Source organism: Cyprinodon variegatus, unplaced genomic scaffold, assembly GCF_000732505.1.
Source record: "Cyprinodon variegatus isolate N-32 unplaced genomic scaffold, C_variegatus-1.0 Scaffold31, whole genome shotgun sequence".
Lineage (NCBI taxonomy): Eukaryota > Metazoa > Chordata > Actinopteri > Cyprinodontiformes > Cyprinodontidae > Cyprinodon > Cyprinodon variegatus.
The window spans coordinates 1238544-1264637 of record NW_015150484.1 but is presented as its reverse complement, the minus strand read 5'-3'; the positions used below and the strand labels follow the sequence as shown (position 1 = coordinate 1264637).

The following is a 26094-nucleotide window of genomic DNA, read 5'->3' as shown; positions in this document are numbered from 1 at the left end:
CTGATCTTGACACAATATGGTACCCACAAGATCCCTGATCTTGACACAATATGGTACCCACAAGATCCCTGATCTTGACACAGTGTAACAGCCAAAAATACAGAAACAAAAAAGACTAAAGAAAATAAAAAGTTGAACGAATAATGTTTTAGTTGAACTGTTTGACTAGAACAGTCGAACGCAATCCTAAACAAATGTGTTTTAAGTCTTTATTTAAAGGAACTCAGGCTTTCCGCACTTTTACACTTTAAGGTAGGATCTTAAGCTTTGAATAGAAACAGTTCAAACAACCATATCTGAAAACCTTTGGTATCTTGTGTGAAATCCTCCACAAATTTGAATAAAAATAAAATAAATCAAGACAAGAAAAGCATTGTGAACCCTAAAGAACATCCTTGGGTAACATTTGCAGAGCAATGAAGGGTCCTTGTTCATCTCCTAAAATAATTAAATGCATGTATGAACACGGTGAGAATATCCAGCTATTATACGGTTGAGCGAAGAGACAGTGTCTCTGTCTACAAGGCAAACATGTTTTCTTGTGCAAAATAAGCAGCTCAAACCCCAGATCAAGAGCAGTAAATTCTGTGAAAATGACTGAATCAGGCCAATGAGAGGAAGTATCACAATCCAATAAAAAGGATGAGTTAACAAATGTTTCATGTGATCTGATAGAAGAAATGTTTGACCGTCAATTTAGTGGAAAAAGAGGAAGCATTTGTAGCCAAATAACCTATTTAGGCTAAGAAGTACAGGGACGGCAACATCATCGTGAGTTTAGCTAAAGGATGGACTGGTGCATTGTATGAAAAATGGAAAGCATCATGGAAAGACTAAAATATTTGGAGATATGGAAGAAACCTCTGAATCTAACAAGCAGGCAGATAAAGTCTGTGCACAGATTGATCTTCTAAATGTCCTTTGATTTTTTAACCATAAGTTAAGATTAAGATTATTCGCACCAAATCTTATAACAGTAACATGAAATTAAAAACTGTTTTTTTTATTCTTGATTAGAAGCTTATGGAAAATTATCCAAAACATTTTACTCAAGTCATACAAACACAATAATAGTAAATACTAAGCATAGGTATGTAAATTAGAAAGTAAAAAAAAATCATATTTAAAATCTTTTCTAACTTATTTCCAGTGGTTGAAACAAACAAAGTACATTTATTTGATTACTGTACTGAAGTACTTTTTCAGGTATCTCACTATACTTGAGTATTTATTTTTGGGGAAGTTTGGGCTGTAATTATAACTTTCACTCCACCTCATTTTGACATATTTGACACCACCAAGTCAAAATTGTACTTTCTACTCCACTACATTTCGAAGAAGCTACTAGTTACTTGTTCCTTTTGGCTCAGCTTAGCATTGTAGCTTTGCTGCTGTTTTTTTCTTGAAATTCCATTTCAACCTGAAATGGAATTTCTTGTAAAAAGTGCACTATTTATCAACCTTGCTCTGAGTTAATTATATAGAAGCATACGGTCTCTAATAATCAATTTGTCAAAACTAAATATTTTTATAACCTTAAATAAGACACCCCCCCACAGGGTTGTATCCGTTTGAAATCTATGCTCCATCGTACTGTCTAGTATTGGTAGAATATTTTTTCTCACTAAAATTTAAATGATCTTTTTTAAATCTAAATTTAACCCACTTATTGGTCTTTAATTGGTACAAAAGATTTATCTATCTTTATCAACATGCAGGATGGCAGCCCTTAGGACTGAATTTGTAGCAGGTAGTTCAATGCATCAGGTGGTTTCTAAAAGTTACAAGGTTTTTTAAAATTACTCTAAAGATTATACAGAAATTTACTGATAGTGGAAAATTTGATTTGTATTTCAGAATACATAAGTACTTTTTTAAATGTGTGTACTTTTGAATACTTCATTATTTTTAAAAGTGAGTACTTTATTACTTTAATTTGAGTAGATGTTTGATTGAGTAACTTTTCCTTGTATTTGAGTAAGATTTGACTATAAGTATCAATACTTTTACTCAAGTACAACTAAGTACTTCATCCAGCACTGCTTATTTTTGAAAGTAGAACTCATTTTTTGAAATTCTAGCTGACTTAAAAAAAGCAATATTTAATCCAAAAATAAATAAATAAATAGAAATAAAAAATAAATAAATAAAATACAAATTAAAAAAAATATATATATATATATGCACTTGCCCAAATATATATGTATGAAATATGACTGTTTTTAACAGTAAGAGCGTTGCATAAAAGCACATTAAATCAAAATTTGTGCACCCAGTTCTATCTAAATTGTTTAATCATTCTGTGCTGAAAAAGAACAGTTGAAATACCTTTAATAATATTGCCTCAAATTAATATACTTATGTCCAGTCTGAGAGTATTTAAACTTCCCATCATATTTTTTTGTTTATACCGAATAACCCCCACCATACCCCCAATTCTCTAGTCTCCTGCACAGAGAAACATCCGGAGCTTTGTTTTCAAACTTTGTACCTTTAGTTAACAAGAATTGGTAGATTGTTGCTTCCTGTTGATTTTGGTCATAGTGAATTTTCATAGTCCATCAGAGTATCTGAGCATCTTAAATTAATAAATGAGATTCATCCTGGTGTTTTACTTCTGGTCGGGTGAAGTGAGTAAAATCTCACAGCTAATCCTGAGCAACTCCCCTGCTCCCTGAGAGGCACCCAGAGGAAGAGAGAAGCAGAGAAGAAACAGGGAGAAAACATTTGGAGTATGAGACCAACAGAAGAGAAGAGGGAAGGTTGAAAGCAGGCCCATTGAACAGGAATAGGGCAGCTTTTTGAAAAAAGGACAGCTATGAATCATGCTGCAGTTACTCACCACTTATTATGGACATTCTGTACTAGCTCGGCTTATTCTCTGCACCACCATTCACAAAATGTCACATGTAGTGGAAACATAGCAAAGAGGGGGTTCTGTGGCTGGCTAACTAGGGAGAACACCTAAGCCCCCACCGCTCTGAGCTTCAGAGCAGCTTCCACAGTTTGTTATTGTAAATCTTCTGCAAACCAATGATGAAGAAGGATGTTTGAGCTAAAACAAATTAAATAATTGATACATTAATGAAGAAATAACATAATAAAAAGCCTGTTACTTATATATTTTGCTCTGTAACTTATATTGTTATTTGTTTCCCCCTCATTATGTAGAATAATTCCTATAATTTCCAATGCAGGCAGCTTATAGTTGTCTTTCGATTTTCCTTATTCATATTCAGTTCTATGATGCAAAATGAGAGATATGTAAAGGTTATGAAAGCTGATTCACTTATAGAAGAGAAAAGTGACGATAAAAAGGTCAACCGCTGAAGTTTAAGTCGACACTACTGATGATTAACACAGTGACTTTAATCTAGTCTCTAACAAAACTAAAACACCAGCATCCGACCCAGAGATTTAAAAGTACTCTGTATGAAGCCGAGTCTACCTTTAATTCGATACAATGGAAAATGTCCAAAATGGTGAGAAAAGCAGAATCAAAATGGATGTTTTACCTTCTACTTCACTCCAATTTTAACATGAAGTGTAAAGGCATGCATAACATTCCTCAGTACATCATTGTCACCAGAAAAGCCCATTTTCTATGGCAAGCCATGCTGTGTTTAGGGTCAAGGAGTGTCATTGTAGTTAAACAAGGTAGAAATGGACTGGATAGATTAAATATTTAGAGAGGTGATTTGAAAATACATATATTGATGGCAAGTTGTTTTCAATTATATAGTAAGGTGAACAGTTAAGCTTAAAAGCATTACACTGCTACCAATAAAAGTGGTAGCTTTGTGACTTAAAGAAGATTGTAGTTTATTTTATTTCTATATGTTTTTCTGACGATTCATTTTCTTTGTCCAACTATTAAAATTATTGATCATGGGGGGAGGGGGCTACCAATCAATCTGTCTAATCTATCATAGCAAAAGACAAAGATGTATTATTAGAATTAGGGCTGTGCAAATTATTGTATTTGCAATAAAATCAGTTTTATGAAACACAATTTTTAAATCAATGAGGCGCTTAATTTTGGTCACATTACATTTACCAGGAGGAAAGCACTGACTTTCTCACCTCAGCCCTTAAGGCGGCAGTTAGAGAGTTGCAGCTGGCATGCAGCTCCATGCACGTGAGTAGAAGTAAGCACTTTTCCACACCATCTTAAGAGTAATGCCACAATGGACTCTGGACAGACAAGATTTTAAGGTCATGAAAACATTTAATCATTGGAGGGAAATATCTACATGCTTGTGGTTGGTGTAGAGAAAAATCTAAATAAAAATCGCAATCACAATTTACATTGATTTACCTTGAACAGTGGACAACAGCAGATACATGTACTTACTTTACTTTACTGTCTGATAAATCACATCTGTCTTTGCATCCTTCCAATAATCAGTAATATTATTGTTTCATAATCCTGGAGAAAAACTCTTTCCAACAATGAAACTGCATTTTTTAGTTGAGTGGAACTCCATCTTTTTAACATATTACTTCCACAACACCCCTTGTTTGTGCACAGCTGGTCTTTTCTGTTTTTTTTTTCTGTCACCATTAGGCAACTGTGAAAAAAGTCAATAAAGTCCAATTTATAATTAACAGAAAATATTTTCTGATTATTTATCACTTATATATGGCAATGACTTCATGTTAAAGTTGGTGTGGCAGGAAGATTCTTTTTATTCTAGCAAAGCGTGTTTAAAAAGGACCCAGGGACCAGTGTCTTTTTAGTCAAAGTACTTTTTGACATATCTGACTGTATTTAGACATGAAAAACCCTTTTGAAGGAAACTGAAATGACTGAATGTGTGTAGCTTGTGCTGCAGTAACAGATGAGGCAGCAGTCACCAACCAGTGCCTCTGCTTGTGTCCATCAACATGTCCCACAGCAGGTCCCTGGTTGTTCATGGAGCTGACTGGCACAGGGCAGCTCGGCCTGTACCTCAGGTGGGAGAGCGTTATTGCCAGAGTGATAGAGACGTGATCCTGAGAGGTACTGTTGCGCTAACTGGTCGGCTCTGGTCCGTTCTGTCCCAAGGTTGGCGGCAGTCGAGCTGTCTAGCATGGCTGGACTTGGCAGCACTGGGGATCAGAAGATCACCGCCACCTGCCAGCAGTCAGGGTCCCCCCATATGCTCAGTAGTGAACGTCTTTGCCAGACTGCATGAACTGTGTCACATCTAGAGTTTATTTTCAATGAGCTTCCCTCTTGATAAAACTATTACAATACTGCAGCTGTGTCAGGCTGATCTCAGAGTCTGTTAAAGCTTGTTTTATTGTCAGTCTATGCTCAATGCACCCAGCAAGCTGGATATTGAGTCCTGGCAGTGTTGAGCATTTTGGATGCTTATCTTGTGTACATTTGCCAGCTCAGATTCAGTAGTAACATTATGCTGTATCGTATCAGCAAATATGAAGCTGCTGATCCCCCTTTGACCTCTAATGTCAAATTTGATTTGTCAGCTGCAGTCGTTGCTGAAAGACCATCTCTGTGTGTGCGTATGTGTGTGTGTGTGTGTGTGTGTTTGTGTACCTGTCTGACTGACTGATCTGTGGCACATTCTGAACAGCTGAAGAGCTAATGGTCCAGCTGGAGACAGATGGCCTCTCGATAACACTATACCCCCAAGCCAATACTCACACTCTATCACTCTCTCGCTTCGACACACACAAACACACACACCCACACACACATAAACACAAGCATGAACACGCTCCTGCATGAATCTATGCATGCACACAAACGTTGGATAGGGTACATTGTTAATCCATTACAAGACCAGAGGAAACACATTTCTCATTTTGTGTTTAATGTTTCCAAGCAATTTTCAACAATCATTCTGCAACATTTTGGGGCAGTTTAGGTTTTGTGCAAACACATAGGATGCTAGTAATTGTTCTCTATTTACCTTCTTTTCATGTAGTTTCCTTATTTCCTTGGCTTTGCCCTTGTATAAAAGATGTTATTATTCTCCTTTTTATGTTTTTTTTTGTTGTAAAAAAATATATTTTTAGACTATTTTCAATAGTTTCGACACTCTGACTTTCTAGTTATAAGTAGTATATCCTATGTTAGTCCTATAATACTTTTGGTATCTGGTATATATTCAAATGCTATAGGAATATGTACAGATTTACATAATTAAATGACAGATTTGATTAAAAAAAAACCCCACCATTTTGGTCTTAAGTCTGTCACTACAGCGAATAGAACATGATCTGGATCTATGGATTGCTTTGGGATACCCGGTATGTTAAATGCAGCTGCCTGAGCAACACAACTATGAGACGCCATATAAAACTCAGAAACACACCACACAAGGATGAACGCAAATGCTAATCAAAAATGTTCACTCCATAACAACGCTAGTAATCTCTATATGCTGTGCTGAAACGCTGTATGCACTGACTGATATCCTGTCCGCTTGAATTCTCAGTGAAGCAAAGAAAAAACACCTTAAATAACCTGGCGGATGAGCATAAAAGATCGCACAAAGCAACATTTCAAGACCTGACCTAACTCAGTGTAATTAGAGCTTAAACCATTAGTTTAATTGGGATTAATTGATTATTGAAATCATTGTCAACTAATTTAGTTTTGGATTCATCGTTAACTGGAGTACAGAGGATCTAAAACATGTTTAATTGATAGAGCGACCCACTTATAGCAGTAATTATATCATAATTTAAAAAAATATGTAAACATTTTGCATTTAAAATAATTATTTTTGTCTGTCAACATGCTCAAGTAGAGAAGTTTTACTTTCACCTAGTTTAGTTTGGTGTAAAACCTTCTTTAAGGAACCTTCTGCTGTCCTATTATTTATCAATTAAATCGAAAAAATTATTGACAGATTAATCGATTTGTAAAATAATCGTTACTTGCAGCCCTAAATGTAATATTTCCTTATACTATATGCTCTTAAAATCTTAAGTTTTAGTTGCCCAACGCTGATTGATTTGAGAGAGTTACCCTCTAACATCAACAGGATATCTAGCTCATAGTTTATTAGGTGTTAAAGGAAAAGATAGAGCACTACATGATCAGCCAATTAATACTTTGCATAAAAATGAAGAATGGAAGAGACAAGTTAACAGGACAATAAGCCACCTCAAGTCGGCATGAGAGGCATAAGAGTAGAAAAAGTGAAACACATCGACATTTTAGCTAAATGGGACAAAAGGCTCTCTACCATGACACATGGCCTCACATAGGGTTACCTATTACTGTAAAACAGAAACATATGGGGGAAAAATATGCGTAAATAAGTGTTTATTCTGAATGTATGTGAAAATCCTGATACCTGCATAGGTTTTCAATATAAATGTTGTTCTTAGCTATTTATTGTCTCTTCTTACCTGCAGTGACCCCTCATTGTTTTCTGCCTCTGATTTAATGTCTTCTCCCTGACTCTGCTTTTTCTGTTGTGGCTATAAAGATTTCTCTTACATTTGTAAAAAGCAAAAATTTAAATACTGATTTTATTCTTACCTTGAACTAACTACCAATTTAACTTTGGTAACAACTCCATTGTTATTATTGTTAACAGGTTTAATTTCAATTCAATTCAGTTTATCTATATAGCACCAATTCACAATACTTGTCATCTCAAGGCACTTTACAGTTCAACCAGATCATACAGTCAAATTGATTCAAAGTTTTCTATCATTGACTCAAATTCAATCCCTCACACTAAGCATGCTTGTAGCGACAGTGGAGAGGAAAAACTCCCTTTTAACAGGAGGAAACCTCCAGCAGAACCAGTCTAACACTTTATGAACGTTTAACATTTTACGATGTTGTGGATTTAATGAGTCATGATTCAACTAACATTATCTACATGCAAAAGCATTACACAACTCACATGGTTTGTTTTCAGAACCCCCGCTATTAAACACGCTTGATGAAGTTTGCTAAAGTGGATGGGAGGGTCATTACTTTCTAACATAAGGCCAGATGGGTTTGGATAGTTTTATTTATCTTAGTAGATTAGAAAATGCCTCCAAATGCAACCTGTCTCTAGTGTTAACTAAAGTCATGATCATGACCTACTGACATCAGCATTATATGCCATGATTTTCCATCATATTTCTTCCTGTAAGAGAAGTCCAGGGGAATCTGAGCAGGTCATATTACAGTTCATAATGGCAGCCTGCGTGTTTGGTTAAAAAAAAAATCCACCTCCATCCTGTTATCTTAAATTAATCATTTTGGAAACAACCCATCCACATTTGATGAGCTGCTCTTTAGCAGTAAATGTCCAAATGTAATGTCTGGAGGTAGAGAAAAAACGGATACGGAGAAGGTGGGATCTGAGGGTGTCATTCCACGTTGAGTACTTTCTTGTGATTGGCTTATACAAGGAAGCTTTTTGATTGGTGGCAAACCATCCCGCTTAAAAAAATAATAGATTTGTGTATCGAGGTATGTCAAGGGAGTCTCAAAAATCCACACACAAATGCAATGAAGTTTAATGGCCACTGGTACTTTGTAATTTAATTTATAATTATTTATGGACCACAAATACTTTGGTGAATCACGTTTCGTGCATGTGTGGATCTTGTGTGAATCGTGCTGTGCGTCTGTGGATCTTGTCCTTTGTGTGTGTGGATTTTTTTGTGCTTGAGTGAATCGTGTTGTGCATGTGTGGATCTTGTCCTGTGCATGTATGAATCACATATCTGTATTTGTGAAAACTGAGACCAATCTAGCTCCGTAGTTCTGAGTCTCTAATGAGAACATGTGTCAGTCCCAGGCTTTTTTCTGTGAGGTCATCGTTGCTCAAAAATTCAAATGAGCTGATGAAGAACGCCTCGCTGTGATGCTACTGCCACCTCTGAGAAGTTGCTACTGTAACAGCTTTCTTACTCTAATAGGAAAAAAGATGATGCGTTTTTCTCTTGAGGTTTTCCTTCTTTAAAGATGACAGCAGAGCAGTCACAAATTGATAAAAGGCATTTCGTCTTGCACCACTGTGTCTGCAGGATGCAGACCCACAGAGACCAGCTCTCAGAAATTTCATTACCTCATTAAATCACTCACAAATCCTATCCATATTCAAAGATTTACTCAATGCCAATACAGCCGTGCTGAATGCTATTCGCTAAGCAGCCTTTGCCTCAAGCATTTATCACTACCTCAATAGTGATTAGGCGTATCCAATTCTAAAATGGGGGTTGTTGCTAGTTAACCTCTGTGAGCACATTAATTGCTGTGCTGTGTTTTTCAATTTCAGATTTTCTTCCTGGCACCGATTTAAAGAATATGTGTGAGACAGCAGCTTGGGATGGCGGAGTAGGAGGCAGGTGGAGATGATATTGGTTATACAGTCTCCAACATATGGGCCTGTCGTGTCCCATGTGTACATACCTGCCTCTGCTGCTGTCATCTAATTATGCAGAGCAAACAAAGCTATCTGCCTTCTGGTGCAAGCCGGATACTCTCAGTTTTGATTGTTACACGCCCAATGGACGTTGTCAAATGATTTTGCTTTTGTCATAAAATGCTTGTTGTAAGTTTACAAAATATTTTATTGGAAAAGTCATTTTAACTTAGATTTTTAGCTCTTGATCTGTATTTTTTATTCAATGTATTTCTGTTTAAAAGTGAGACTCAGACTCTGGCATTTAGTTAGATAGACGCTATAAGGACGCTATAAAAATGTGTCTTTGAAAGTTAAGGTTTTGCTTGTGTAGGTTTCTCTTTAAAAAGAAAAAATACTTGTTGCTAGAAAGTTTATCAACAGATTTATTTACTATCATTTGATTAAACTGAATGAATTTTACTCCCTACCACAGAGTACAATGTGACCAGAGATTGCTTTTACTTCCTGCACCAGTGTGACAAAATTAACAAAATAAAGCACTTGTAATCGATACCTTTGAAATAAAAAAGCCTAAATATGCAGCAAGGTATAAATATTGAATATAATGAGACAGATAAAAAAAAAAAAAGAACATGTCAGTCATGAGGGCAACCTCATGTCAAAAGGAACATGGTTCTAAGAGGCCCTTTTTTATAATCAAGACAACATTTCTATGTTTAGACTATATTTATGAAATTTGTAAAATATTTATGAGTTTTGTCTGGTTTGCATTTCTTTAATTGAACAATTCTATTTCCAAAAAAACAAATGTGATTTAAAAAATGTAAAGGTGAAATGGTCAGCAGTTCTAAGTCTTAACGGATTCTTCATGTTGTATTAATCAAACATGGATCCTACTGTTTTTCAAACATTTATTCCTTAGAAAACAAAGTAAGGGTTTGGACTTGCTTAGTTAAAGTCTAGTCTTGAATAGCAACGGCCATAAGTTGTCGCAGTTGCTCTTACTCTGGTTTTCTTTGTCTCTGTAATAGAGACAAGATAGAGGTTTTGACAAGATAGAGAAAACAGGAGAAATTTGTTTGTAGGAAACTACTTTCCCACAACTCTACATATCTTCTCTTTAACGCCAGGTCCCCTCAACTCTCAAAGGGATTTTTTTTTTCATTTTATTCTTTTTCTGTGATACATTTTGTTTAGAATTGTGCATACAACAGAAGTTATTTATTTCCTGGCATCCCTTTAATATATAAATAATTATTGCAAATTTAAAAAAATCTTGTTTAATTATTTATGTGCCTGTTGTAAGTACAAAGAGTCAGCACCTTTTTAATTATTTTATATTTTACTTATTTTACTTCCCCTTGCATTTTATGCATGTTTTATTGAAACAGGTTGCTCTATTTTACATCTTGTGTATAGTCTTTAGAGTCGACATGCAAAGATGTTCAACTTGACATTGTTAATACCCCTTATTGAATCTAGTACAAAAAGTTAATGAGTAACGTTTAAGAATAGTATCACAAACTGACATTTAGAGCTCCAGGGGGTTAATTGACATTAATTACATTTGAGCAGCCGAGAAGAATTTGACTACCACACAAAAAAAAACACTGTTCAGGATTACAGTTCAAAGCACTGAAATCCTTTTTTACTTTCTCCCTGCAGGGGTATGTGTGCAGAGTGGTGAGCTGAGTCTATGCAGACTCGTGGATGCTGCGCTCCCTCCTGGTTCTTCACGCCCTCCTGCTGCAGAGACATCACAGCAGGTCTTCCCAACCCTCCAGAGGACCACTTCTGCACCATCGCCCCTCCCTCTGGCCCTTGGTGGGGACCTCTCTCTGGCTCAAGCAGTGGCACATTGCCCTACATCCAGTGATGCTCAAACTATAGGCCCCCACCTTCAACGTGCTCCTCCACCACTTCCCCACCCAACTGCAGGCTCCTGGGCCCTAACAGGAGAACCACAGAAAACATCCCCTGCACTGACCATTACCCTCCCACTGTCTAGTACAATTATGGAACCTGGCACTGTGTCTGCACTGACAGAGGAGTGTCTTCTTCAGCCTGCTCAAACCTGCCTTGGCTGCCTAATTGAAACCCGTGACGCTACGGATCGCAGTACCATCCAGAACCCCCCAACTAACCCCAACACCAACCCTGATGCAGATCCTGGGCTTAGTGTACGGATAGGGGATGTAAGCCGAGAGGACTTTTCTGACATTAACGACATCAGCATTCAGTGCCTGAGCCATGCAGGAGAGCCGGCAAGCCACTTTGGTGAGCAACTCCTCTCCGACCAGCTACTTAGCTTTCCTCTTCCCAAAGCCCCAAATGAGGCCAAGAGAACTGAGGAAAATAAAACCACTGTGGACTGTGATGACCCAGAAGATGATGCCACAACTAAAAACCTGTATGAGGGCCTGCTGCTGGATAAAGTTAGTGGAGAGGAGGTCCTGTTGGCTAATGCGAGTCAGGACTGGGGCTATTTTGAGTCATTCATCAGCGAGAGTAAGATGGAACTGCTGGATCTTTGCTCCAAGAATGAACTTTCTGTCAACCTCTTCTCCGAGGAGGATGTCGACAATCTATTTGATGATGAAGACGATGATTCAACGCTTAGCAGTGATGTCTGCTCACTTAAGATTCGCTATGAATCATTCCAGGACAACATGAGGGAAAAAACAAATGTACTTCAGGAGGAGACGCAGTTCAACTTCTTCCCCAGTGTGCTGGCCAACTGTGCCAAGAAAGAGGAAGGATCGCCAATATTAAAGAGGAGCACTGAGGAGATCCAATCCAAAACGGATGATCTAATACTGGAGGCAGCACAGGAAGGAAGAGGTGGTGATAGCAGTGGTAGGAGCCCGCTTGACGGCTCTCAAGGCTCCCCCATGTCGGCCTCCAAAGTCAGCTACCTAATAGACTTTAATTCCACAGAGGAGTCCGGAGAGTTCAGTGATGATAGCTCGTGCACAGGCTCCTCCTCAGACACTTTGCAGGAGGGCAGGTTTAAAAAGGGTCACTCAAAGAGATTTCTCAGCCCCTCGAACCCTCTAAACTACGGCCTTCGGTCAAAGAGAAAGGTCCGATACAGCGATGATTACTTGTATGACGTCGACTCGCTTGAGAGTGAAAAGAATGCTGAAAAAAAGGAGAAAGGTCCCACAGGTCAGAAAGAAGAGGAGGATGTGGATTGGTGTCCGAAAAAACGGCGAAAATCCTATCGAAAAGAGCCGCCTGTGGTCATCAAGTACATAATCATCAACAGGTTCAAAGGAGAAAGACTCATGTCAGTAAAACTGGGCAAGCTTGATCCTTTGGATGGAACAGTCAGTCTAAATGCTGATACATTAAGCAAATATGAAACACTGGCTCCTCTGAAAGATTTCTGGCAGGAGAAGCAAAGACAGAGACAGGAACAGCTTAAGCTGGCTGCCAGAGATAAACAGCAACGGGGTTTTCATCTAAACGGACGCCACCATCGGCCTTTCAGTTCCAGTCACCCCAAAAGGAAATACAAAATTGCAAACAGGCTTAAGGTTCAGAGAATTCAAACTGTGGAGCAATCAGTAACAACACAGGGTTCCCCTCTCTCTGATCAGAGCCATGCAGGTGTCACTAAAGAGGACCCCTCCCCCACTGCAGGAGGAATAATAGCAGCCACAAGCCTCCCTGTCACATTAGACTCAAGCTCCACAACGCACACAATCAGAACCAAGAGCCGCTCTCAGGAATGGGAGGAGAGGGAGGCGAGGAGACATGGAGGAAAAGTCAGAATGAGGAAATTCAAAAGTGAGGCCAGGCTGAGGAGTATGAAAATGAAAAAGGCAGAGGAAAAGGAGGGGAGTGGTGTGACAAATGAAACGGATGCCTGTGTCAGTGCAGTACAGATTGAGGAGCCGGCTGCTGGGTTAGAACAGGCAGACGTTAGTTCAACTACAATCAAACCCAATTTCTCTGACAATACCACCAACACTCATGCATCCGAGGAGAAATTTCCTTTTGTCTCCTCCGCCTGCTCTCCTGACAAAGCACCTTCCTCAGAGGAGGTGGGGACAAGTGTCCCTGTCATCCCTGGGGGCTACTTGCAGACCCTGTTAGATGCTACAGATTCTTCTGGTGGAACAGCTATCTCCTATTTCCCCCAGCAGACGTCAAGGCAGCAGTATCCTTTGGGGCTGTCCCTGGAGGAGAAACAGTTTTCCTCTCTGCAGCTTGCCCAGAGCTGTGTGCTCTCGCCCCCCTCAGAGTCGGAGCTCCAGCAGTCTCCTCAGAATTGCCCCAGCTTCCCCCAGATGTGGCACCCGCAGCTCTGTACTAATCACAGCCAGAGCTTTGGGCCTGAGACCCCCGAGACTCCCATCTTACCCAACAACTTCCCAGCTGCTGCTGTGCCCCTGAATGACAGCTTGCCGGTGTCTAACTACAGCCAGCTGAGCCCTGAGGCTGACAGGCTGCTTTATGAGAAGAGCTACCTGACTGAGGCGGGGCTTCAGCCTGGGGCAGATCTGCAAGCATGTCAGTCGGCCTGCGTGGAGGGCCAGGTGCAATACCAAAGAGGGTCCCTGTGCACAGACAATGGTAGGCTCATCAGCTATGACTCAGTGGGCTCCCTGTCAGCCTCCTCCAGCAATTACAGCTCTCTCAGCCTCAAATCTTGTGAACGAGAGGGTGAGGAGGAGGGCCGAGACAGCTTTTTAGCTCACTGCAGCCCTAAAGTGGTGATTCAGCAAAGTGTGGATGCCCTTACCCCTCTCAGGGAGTCCTCAGACCTGCTGGATATCTCCAACTTCACTCCTGACAAGTTCAGACACTCATCACTGTCAGAACTTTCTCCTCCTGAGACCCCCAATCTGTCCCCCCAGGTGGTAGGGCGTGAAATGAAGATGGCAGGGAATGTTGGAGAGTACCAGGATGTTAGCGATATGACTATAGACTGCAATAGGGAGATGAAGTGGAACTGTGAAGCTATACAGCAACAGGAGCACTCAACAAATGCATACACTATGGAGGATGGTCAGTTTCCTCTGCACAACTTTAACAGTCAAGATGTCGAAGGCTTGGACAAAAAGGAGCTGGGAGAGTTTGAGGAACAGTCTGGTGCAAAAAGCATAAAGTCTAAGAGGAAAGGCAGCTGCAAGCAGACAGCCACAGGGCAAAGCCCAAAGAAAGGCCGTGCTCCCAGAGCTCCCAAGGCAGAAAAGGTCAAGACTCCTAAGCAAAACTCCCGGTCGACCAAAAAGATAAAGGCCATGTTAGAGGGCAAGGCAGCAAAGAATCAGGCTGGTGGTGTAGGCCTAAGTGAAAGTAATAGCACCGGGGACTGGTCGGGCACCGGTTGGTCAGAGAGTAACAGCCTGGTAGGGGATGACCAGAGAGAATTTGAAGAACCCTCCAATATTCTGTCCAACATTGTGTCTGGCATGGCTGAGGTCCAACGGTTCATGATGGCCTCTATCGAGCCTTTGTGGAACCCAATGTCCGAGGCCTGCATGCCCTCTGAGGCCAACAGCCTCAACCTAAAGACCCTAAAGATCTTAGCAGGCACAGAGGCTGACCTGAAAAAGAAAGGAGCCGTACTAACAGGGGCCGGTAGAGGCAGGAAGGCAGGTGGAAAGGGAGGAAAGAACCAGGCCAAATTCAACCCGGCCCACCCTCTGTTCCCTCAGCTCGCGCTGGGCTGCAACATGTTCGACAAACCCAGCTTTATTAACCCTGGGCCAGCACACAAAAAGCTCTACCGCCACAAGACCAGCGCAAAGTTCCCTCGGATTGAGACACTGAAAGGGAAGCGAGCTGAGAGAGACCAGAATAAGGACATAGCACTGATGACTTCTTATGAAAAACTGAGGTAATATTTTGTTATCAGCTGCTGTTGTTCCCCTCCTTCTCACTCCTACCCCCACAACCTGCTCAGCCCTCCCTCCCAAATATACCCACACTGATGCTATGCCAGAGCTGCATGAGTACTTCGTTTCCCCTGACTACTCCTGCTTCCTTTTAACCCCCCCTATTCCCCTGAAGAGGAAATGAATATCTGCATGAAAAAACTTCTTGTACTTTGCAAACTACCTATTGAGTGATTGTGTCAAGCTTGATTGAGATTTGAAACGACCATGGCTGCATTTTTTTTCTTGCTTTTATTGTTTCTTGCTTTGTTTGTTACTCTTCTAGTTGTTTTTGTTTTACTTTTGTCTGAAAAAAAAAGAGAATAAGCCTTGAAAACAGTTCTGTCGCCTTTTTGAGGAACTTTGTTTTTTTTTTTCTTTTTGTATTTTCTAAGCAGAACTATCTGCCCTGAATTTCAGATTAATTTTGCTTTTCCCCTAAAGATGTAGCTATATACACAAATGCATTGAGTGACATCTACGCACCCCACCCCCCTCCTCATCTGTTTTTGTATGCAGAATATGGATGTCCTGTGTTGCTGTCCTTCATACACTGCCTGGCTCATTTCAAGAGGGGAACCTACCGTTAATGAGCCCTATTTAAGAGCGAGACATCTTAAACACAAAAGATGGGACCATTTTGTATTGATGACATATCAGACGTCTTTTCTTTTTCTTTCTCTCCTCAAAGTTGGAATGACTCCCCATTTCCTTTTACTGAGTGTTTCGTTTACTTCTGGAGTTGAGAAGAACTAATAATCCAAATTTACATTTTTACGCCTTGCAAATTCATAAAAGCTCCACCCTCAGAGTATTTTTGTCAATGTTGTTGTACAGGGACATGCAATATTTGCAAGAAAAGATGATTATAATCTTAAAATCGATGTGCCAAAAGTAACAATGCTGTGTAAATGATCTCTTATATATGTGTGAATATTGGCTGTTCCTCTTTTCTATCCATTGGAATATTGGCTGCTCGGGTTGGAGACTCCTTACAGAGACTTGCAACTACAGGAATTCTTTATTTGAGATGTTTTCTCTCTCCTCTGACGAAAGGCACCAACAGCTGGCAGTGGTACACCGCCACTCACAAAACCAAATCAGAAAGACTCTGAATTCTCCTCATCCCCCCCTCCCAACTTTGTTTGCCAAATTCAATTTACCTCAACACCGCCTGGCATGGAGAAGCAACAAAAGAGAAGCAAAGGGGAGATGAAGGACTGGGTGAAAAGAGAGGTTCAAAAAAACCTCTCTCTGGACCAAGAGGCATGTTGTGGAAATGTCTGTGGGTAAGCAGGTAAATGACATGTCATTTGGGGCTGCGCCTTGCTGAATAGCTGTTTGTACTGGAAATTTAAGTGGGATTATCACTCGTAGAGATTCTGATGCATGCATCAGCTGTGAATGGACATTTTTGCAGTTCGGTTTATTGTGAATGTGAAAGTTTTCAGTACAAATGGAATCAGTAATCTTGTAAATGAAGGAAAGCATGTCTTTGCATTCACTCCTCATATAAGCTTTTATTTCTGGAAGGTAAATATAAAATGACAATTTTCAGAGATTCCCGTCCATTTTTAGTTTACTAACATTGCCTTAATTTATAAGTTACACCTCCGGTATCACATATCATCACATTTATTTGATATTATCAAAACTTTTATTTATTTACTGTGTATTATTTTTAAGAGTTTATCTGTAATTTCAGTCTATGAAAAATATTGTGACCAGTAGACATGGGCCGGTATGAGATTCTCACAGAATGATAATTTTGAGTTAAAAATACAACAGTTTTTCTGTATCACAAAGTTACACACACACAAAAAAAATATTAACGTTATCTAATTTAATGTATTTCAGTCAAAACAAAAACTCTACTGCTGCTAAAATAATATATTGACTTTTAAAGTATTAATAGTGTTTTCTAGTATAAAATTATTATAATTTTGATTTTGATTCACAGAGGGAAAATATAAATACCCCATTAAATTTAGTTTCGTTCATACATGCTTATTAGTTCAATAACAAGCTTCTTTGTAGTTTTACTCGTTATAGAGTAACACGAGAATAACAGGCCTGTTTTGGTTGGTCAATTAATCATGCTGTCTGCTCATGTAGCTAGCCTGCAATCTGCTGCTTTACAGCGGCTGATAATAGTTTTTAAACAGGGTTGTCTCAATTGAATAATTAGATTTTTATAAACTTATAGTTCTGTGAGGTTATTATCAGTAATTACCTGTATAAGAAAGATGTCCCATAACAATGATGATAATAACTAGTAAAGAAATCTTTAGAGTGAAGGAGTGGGAGAAACCTAATTTTTTGTGGAATTTAGCAAACTAAATTAACTCAAAAAAGGGTAATTATTAAATTTATTCTCTTTTGCAAGCAATCGTTAATCTGTATTCCCATGCTACAGTTCCTACCATACTGCTACTTTGCCCGTCGAGCTTGATCGGCTGCAACTGTTAAATAAAACTGTTGGATTTTTTTTTTTGTTGTTGTTGTTGATCAGGCTGTCATTTATAAAAAGCAGAATTGCAGATGGTCCCATCCTGTGCTTTTCTTTATATTTTGAAATTATAGCTGTGATATGCTGGCCATGCAAACTAATAAACCCAGTGGCCTTCCTTTAGAAATAACTTCATCTTGGTAAAACATTTGCTATTTTCCAGTTCTTTGTAATTTGTGCCTCATATTTAAACATTTTCAGTTTAAAATGTTCTAATTTACTAAATGAAGGGTTCCCCCCCCCCCGACTAGAACTTAGCCTACCAATACTCTGAGGATTTCTTTGCTCTTTCTTACTTACTGTGATATAAATTGTCTTACAAGTAAGGGCTCTATTGCTAATTATAACTTTACAGACGTTCACTTTGAAAAAAAATTCCTTTTGATAAAAGTTATAAAGTAGGTGGCTTTTTTTATTTCATATGATCTGTGCCAAATATTTTTTTTCAAACTGCCAAGTTTGTTTTTCATATAAGCTGGCTGGCTGCCAATCTGAAACAACTGGGGAAGGGGAAGCTATGTATTTCTCCAGCTAAAGCTCACACCTATTACTCTGACACTTTCTGTGTCGTCTTATGAGACGTGCTTTGAATTGTTGTATTGGCATGACAGAACAGTTTCAATAGTTTTTCAAACAGAAACATTTTAAAACCCTGTCGAACCTTGATAACGCGAACCGGCCCATGCCTACTCTACTGAGCAGTAATATATGACCACCGTTGTAATGATCTATTTCACAGCCAGCATGTTGACTTTAATGAGCGGTGATAACATTAGTGTGTTAAGAAGGGCTGCATTCCACTAAGATGAAGTTCCAGTTTTGCACACATTCTGCCTAAACAACTCGCACAGATCCAGCAGTGGAATGCTGCCCTCTGTGAGACATCTATGGCTTCACTGCATGTTTAATTCAAAATGTCTGTCACCTCCCTTTGGGCTCATTCTCTACCTCAGAGCACCAAACAAAAGTTTAGAAATCAGATTTAAAAATAGACCTAACAATCATATTTAATAAGAAATTAAATGTTTAGATTATATTTCATAACTTACATTCAGGACAAATGCAGAGCCAATCAAGCAGTTGAGTATCTTACACATATCTACCGAGGCAAGGTCTATGTTTTTTCCTCTGTTTTGAACAGTAAAATTTTGAACACAGCAGTAATTACATAAGACTGCATGGAGAGGTACCGGCAAACTGATTGATTGATTCCAAAACAGCCTTTGTCACATTGAATATGGCATCTCTGACACACAGGTTATAGAAATTGATTGCTTGCATACGGCAAGGATCATAATCAATCTTTTTGTGTCTCTTTTTTTCCTTTCTACTCTGTCATGAAAAGCTGGTTACTTTCTATAGTGTATCAGGGTTAGGGCCAAGACAAGCTGCTGATGGGAAGCTCCACATGGGCTGAAGGCCCATTTAGTCTGCCTTCTCTCATTTCTGCCTATTGTCAAATTGAATGTACTTATCTAAGTTCATCTAAATTTTTATTTGATCACTTTACTTTTTTTCTTAGTTTTTTTTTTCTTTATGTTTATAAAATGTGCCACTGTTGAGCTGCCTCATGTTAATGGTGCTAAGAAAGCAGAAAATTCCTTTCTTTGGGTTTGACTTTTTTTCCCAGCGTTATCTAAAAGAAAAAAAAAGAGAAATGCAAAACAGATTAGGTACCTAACCCTGTTTATGAATGTATATTACGATGTTATGTTTTGTTATGTTATGTTTGATGTATTCACTTCATGATTCTTTGACACTGATTGGAATTACTTTTGCTCTTTTCATTAAAAGAATACCGAGCTTTATATATACTGTCTAGAGTTGTTACCAGAAGGAATCTTAATGAACTCTTGACACTACAAAATCTTGTATATTTTTTGTGTGCCAATTTGTAACATATTTTGTAAGTGTATATTTTTCTTAGAAAGTGCTGTGAAGTATTTGTGTGTGTGAGTAACCTTTTATGCGCCTCTGTGGGCAGTGGAAAGGATATACGACGACACGTTTCTGGTTTTAAAAACCAAAATATGAAAGTATCAACAGAAAAACTAGAAATATTTACATTTTGTTGGGAGTTTTGTAATAAGATCATGATCTTGTTGTGAGAGTGTTGTGTTACTGTGCAAAACACAAATAAGCAAAGAAAAAAAAAACATGAAATCTTGGGGAAAAAATATAATTTGTGAACAATTTGCTGTTTTATAGATTTTCATGTAAATTATTTGAGTATTATTTTGTTTTTGTTTTTTTGTTTTCTTTTTTTGTTGTAACTGTTGCAAAGGTTTTAAATATTTGTGATCAAGCCTGTATGGTGATAATGTAATATTGGTAACTTGCTGAGTTTTGTAATAATGTTTATGGAGTAAATATACAAATTAAAATAAGATTTTGAATGCTGCTTTCTGAAGAGAGTTGGATTGTGTTTATTACTGCCCACTTTATGACTTTATTATATTAAAGAGAAACATTAACTTCTTTATGAAGAAATTAAGTGTACCGGTAGTTAATATATAAAGGTTATCTTGATTTTGTTGAACTACTGGATAGATATGAAGAGAAGGAATGAGAAATAAAGTTTATCCTCCCTATTTAATGTGTAGAAAGTCAACTGAGACTGATATAAATGCAGTGCTATTCTGCACAAACTATGTATTCCAGCCTCTATATTCTTAGCATTAAGCAGGTGGAGCCAACTCCTCATTAATAACACATGCATAAAAGCAGAAGAACACAATTGATGTCAAAGTTAAAGATTTTTTTTTCTTGTGCACTCGTCTTTCTATAATGTTTCCCTGTTCATTTGCCTATTTGGCCTATATCTAAAAAAAACAAAACAAAACAAAAAAAACTAATATGTAATTTTGATAAGCCAATATTCCTGCATGTTTCAGTAAACTAACATTGATAGTTGCATGGATAATTCTAATCTCTGAGTTGTTATCTGTGCTGCCAAGTGCAAACCCTGTCTACCTTTATATCTCCAATTAGTCTCTCCATGTTTGTTATACAGCGGGATTCTTAGACAAAAGCCATTTTAATTTCTTTACAAGTCTTGCTTTCGCTCCCACTATCTTATGTCACATCTAATTAGCACTCAGGGTCAGGCATTGCCGGAGTGACTGCTCATCCATAACTTTGAGCCGGGGCCGCCGCGGTCCTTGCAGCAACTCATTTTGGCATGCTTAATTGGAGCCTGAGATACAGCCTCGCACCATAAACAGACCCTGTGATGTATGCCTCCAAAATTGTCAGCCGGTATTAGCATTGTTTTTGTTCTTTACTCACCCGTAGCAGATAGGGGAGCGAGCAAATTATAAGATGGAATGTCTAATGCAATACATCAGGTGCACCTGTAGTTATTAAATGAGATCCTGCTTGTTTTGTCATTGCCTGCTTAAACTGCTTGGACAGAAATAGGAAGCTCTGTCACTAAGACAACTGTTTGTCACTTGTTTTGTGTTTGCTTTTTTTTTATGATTGCTAAGAGGACATCACTGTGACATGCATGTCTAATTTTATGTATTGTAGGAGCTCAAGTGAAATCGAAAAAAAAACTAAAGACAACAAAGTTTTCAAAAGGATGGTTATGCATAAGAGACTTAATTTAAATGAAGCCTTTTGATTACAGTTTTACAGGCAAATCTGATGTGTTCAGTTGATTTCCCTAAGCCGAAGCTCATCTAAAAGATGCCTAAAACCAAGATTGAGGTATATATCGATTAGACTGAATATCATTTACAGGCTAAATTATTTGACCAATTAAATATAAGAAATAAAATCATAGAAGGATGTGTTTTTACTGTTTTATAAACACTTGACAAATGTAGGTTACAGCTCCCAAAAACCCATTACAGTTTATCTGATATTTTTAACCCACTACACCAAGAGAAAAGTATTTTTAATCAAGGAATGTATTACTGTGGCCTAGGATAACAACAAGGATAAGTAACAAAGGGTCGGTGCAATAGGTGTTGGCTGTTGTCGTGGTGCTGCATCCTGGCATAAAATTGGAAAGTTTAGAGGAAGGAAAAACCATATCCATAAGATGATTCTGAGGCAAAAGCCTAATCAAAGGTTTGGCTGGTAGAGGTTTAAAAGGTTTGGACTCGGGCTGGATTTAGTGCTTCAAGAGCCATAAAAGCCAGTCGAAACAATTGCGCTCCTTTCAGCCTTTCTTGAACCAAAACACAATGTCAACAGTGTAATTTTTGGAACTGAAAGAAGAAATTTACCTAAACCCCATAAAGGATCAATGAGGTGTTATCAAGAGAATTATGAGACTCCTGAACCAAATTCACACAATGTTTCTTCCTCCTAGGTATAATCATTAACAGAAATGAATGCTGGAAATATACTGTGTATTAAATCTTGGAAATATAATGATTCATTGTTTCAAATAGTACACACCGTTGTAGGAAATCTTCAATTTCTTAGCAATTTCTCGCATGGAATAGCCTTCATTTCTAAGAACAAGAATAGACTGTCGAGTTTCAGATGAAAGTTCTCTTTTTCTGGCCATTTTGAGCGTTTAATTGACCCCTCAAATGTGATGCTCCAGAAACTCAATCTGCTCAAAGGAAGGTCAGTTTTGTAGCTTCTGTAACGGGCAAAAAACTGTTTTGAGATGTGTGAACAAACACATTGTACAATTAGAACAATGGAGTGATAGTTGCTGGAAATGGGCCTCTATTCATCTATGTAGATATTGCACCAAAAACCATTTGCAGCTAGAATAGTCATTTCCCACATTAGCAATGTAAAGAGTGTATTTCTTTAAAGTTAAGACTAGTTTAAAGTTATCTTCATTGAAAAGTACAGTGCTTTTCTTTCAAAAATAAGGACAATTCAATGTGATCCCAAACTTTTGAACGGTAGTGTAGTCTTTTTATATTTTTAGTTTTCTTGATAATCATCTTTGTTGTAAACTGTGTTCTTCAATGTCATATAAAAAAAATCACTGCCTCAAATATGGATGCAGGCAGATTTTTTTTCCCCACTTCCTGGTGTAATCTGAGTTGCTTTTAATGGAAACTGGGAATTTGCCATCTCTAAATCCACAGCAGAGAACACCACATGAAGCTGGTTGTAAGTCTGTAACACAGGTAAAACCTTCAGTACATAACATTTCCCATCTGTCAGGTGAAATTAATTTCACATTGTAGAAACTGATTTATTAAACCATTAAGACAGTTTGCATCACACATGTCTGCATATTTGATGACATAGAGAACAGGTAATGAGGAAAAGAAACCTTCAAGCAGCTATTAGAACCATATATGCTCCTAACTCGCTCCTTCCAAGCGGAAATGCAAGTCAATGTAAATGAAAGAAAATGCATTATTTTTACCAGCGACGTAGAGAAGCATAGCATTGCCTGAGGCATTTAATGAAGCATTTTGCCTGATCAGCAAACCGTAAGGCAAAGAAGACAGATTTTTTTTTTCTTCAAATCTAGAGAAATAAATTAAATTCATTCAGCTAAAGCAAACTATTTTACTTCCTGGTGTCATTGGTTTCTTTGTCTGCTATTTTCTCATTCATTCCATCCATAAAAAAGCCGTTGTTATTTCATGGGATCAGTAACGAGCCACAGAGGGAGGAAAAACTCCCACCATGACCATGCCGCAAAAGGTATTATGAAAAGTCTGATGGTGCATTTAAAGCTCATTAGAAGCTAGATAAAAGTAGAAAGTTACACAAATGATTTAGTAATATCTATTTTTCTTGTGAATTCTGTGTAGGTTTAAAAAACCCAAACACATTTCTTCTTTAAATATAAAGTAATAGTGCATTTAAAATCACACTCTTCATATAGCAATACCTTTTTTAATAGGAAATGACCCACATCCCATTGATGATCAAAGATAAAACATTTCTTAAATTGTGAAAGCAATAAAACATTTGTCCTCTCTCCAGTGTACAACAGATACAGATTATGCCATTTCCCATATCGTAATTGCAGTCTTTTCAAATATAAAAAAAAATATACAAACAAATTCATGTTTAACCTTTCCAATCCTTGACTATAACTGTTTGTGAGAAGGTTTGTGCCATTCTCCAACATATAGGTTCATGCCGGACAGACGGACAACACAGAGGACAGACGCCCATGCATGCACACAATAAAACCTAAGGGCAATTAAGAGGTAACAGTTGTGTTTCCTGGACTGTGGGAGGAAGTCAGAGTTCCTGGAGAGAATTTTATGTACAGGAAAATGTTGCAAACTTCCTACACAAAGACCACTGATTAAAACTGTGACCTTCTTCTGCAAAGCAACAGTGTTACATACTGCACCATCCTGCTACCCATTGTTTAACCTTCTCTTGGAACAGTTTTGGAATTTTCAACTTATTCATGATGCATCTTCTTTAAGTTATCTTTAGTAGAAATTATATTGATTTCAAATAATCCATAAACATTGTTCAGATATTAAAAAGATTCAGTTTTATTGAAAAATAACTCAACTAACCAGGCAGAAAATGACAAAAGAAGTAAATTACAATTGAAAACAAAAGTTAGAGTGGAAAGTACTGGACTGGGTGAGACAATCAACTCAGATTCCCTGATTGACAGTCCTGTCAGCATAACTCCACTAACAAACCTCCTCGGCTCATAAATATGTTTTTCTTCTGCCTGTTGAAGTTGAAAAGTCATTTCTTTTTGTGACAGTTTCCCGAAATGATTCCCTTCTATTATTCTAGACAGACAGACAGACAGACAGACAGGCAGGCAGGCAGGCAGGCAGGCAGGCAGGCAGGCAGGCAGAATTGATCAATAAGAATTGTCCCCTCACGAAATGTTCTCACCACTGGATATTATAAATATGATTAGGTTATGTACACAGCTAGAAAAAGTCACAAACGTTGCTTTTGTCAAATATAAAGTTAGGTACAGAGGGAAATAATGGAGTGAGGCTTTATTCCATGTGCTAAACTCTTAGGTTCAATAATATGACCTTGTAATGTTTCAGCATACAGAATATGCTGAAGTGATTCAGAGTGATTCTTTGCACTAAAATTTGTAGGAACAGTTTTGACACACTTCTAAACTTTGAATTTCCTTATTGTGATACCAGTCACAATAAGGAAATTTTGTGTGGATAGATAGATAGATAGATAGATAGATAGATAGATAGATAGATAGATAGATAGATAGATAGATAGATAGATAGATAGATAGATAGATNAGATAGATAGATAGATAGATAGATAGATAGATAGATAGATAGATAGATAGATAGATAGATAGATAGATAGATAGATAGATAGATAGATGTGTGAGTTCTAAAAGGAATAAAGATAAGAATAATTTGTCTTTTGTTCGCTGCAGATGGTTCTTGTATGCAATACGTAAAGCACCTAATTAATCAAACTCACTAGGATTTTTTTGTAGAGTTTAAGACCAAACAAAATATACTGAGTAACATTACATCCAGGAAAGTCTGTCATGTTTTTACGCAGGAGGGAACCACAAGGATCCCTTCCTTTAATGCCTCTCTCCTGCACATTTTGGCAAACAGGGCCATCCTATAGGCCAGAAAGTATATATACTTTCAACAAGATGTTCTAGTCTCAGTACTATGCACTATCGTTTTTAATCTCCAGAGGGAAGGGTCTGGTAGATGTTGTTTTATTGTCTGTCTGACAGTATTTTTAAAAAGAAGTGGCGACTCCTAGAGATTTAAACCAGCATAACTGATGTTACTTAGGTGGTAGGATGTGTACAGTGTCATAAAACTATAGGTGACAAAAAGCATTACCGGTACATGATTTTGACATGTTTAATGATTTAGTCTTTAATTTTCATTCTTTTTAGCTAATTACTAAAAAAAAAAGTTATATTAAAGGAACCTCATTTAAATGATAATATTTAGTTTTCCATACACTTGACAATAAAAACTGTGTTTCAACTTTCATTAACTGTGCTTTGTTTACCTCTATGTGAGGGCAATCTGAGAGGTCCTGTCCTTGTTTACCTAATTATCATTTAATGCATGAATCAATCCAAACCATTTACCAGCATCATTATTTACCTTCATAAATGTCTCCTTATCAGCAGTTGTGAGAAGCTCCTGAGAAGGTTATAGTTGTAAAATGAATTTACATCAAAACAAAGTGTCACAGTTAAGTTAGACTCATCTGGGAAATTATACAGCATTTCAAGATGAACCGAAACTGAGTAAAGAGCAGAAAAAATACCCTACAATATATTTTTTCAGCTTTGTGTTAAATGATTTTTCCTACATTGACCACATAATTTCAAGGAGTAAAATGTCTTCTTTTTTTTCAAATGACCAGCATGACAACTCGGATTCAACAGTGGAGAAAACCGAAGAAGAAGATGGGGAGGAATACTATC

At 37.9% G+C, this 26094-nt stretch overlaps 1 protein-coding gene across 1 annotated transcript in view; it reads left to right on the top strand.

Moving 5' to 3' along the window:
- The window catches only part of kiaa2022 (KIAA2022 ortholog), a 124882-nt gene extending 107356 nt beyond the window's left edge, over window positions 1-17526 (top strand). The window contains exons 3-4 of the mRNA XM_015401070.1: window positions 11001-15186; window positions 15743-17526. Of these exons, the coding sequence (XP_015256556.1) occupies window positions 11001-15186; window positions 15743-15827 (4271 nt within the window). The 3' untranslated portion in view covers window positions 15828-17526. The remainder of the gene's footprint in view (window positions 1-11000; window positions 15187-15742) is intronic.
- The last annotated feature ends 8568 nt before the right edge of the window (window positions 17527-26094 follow it).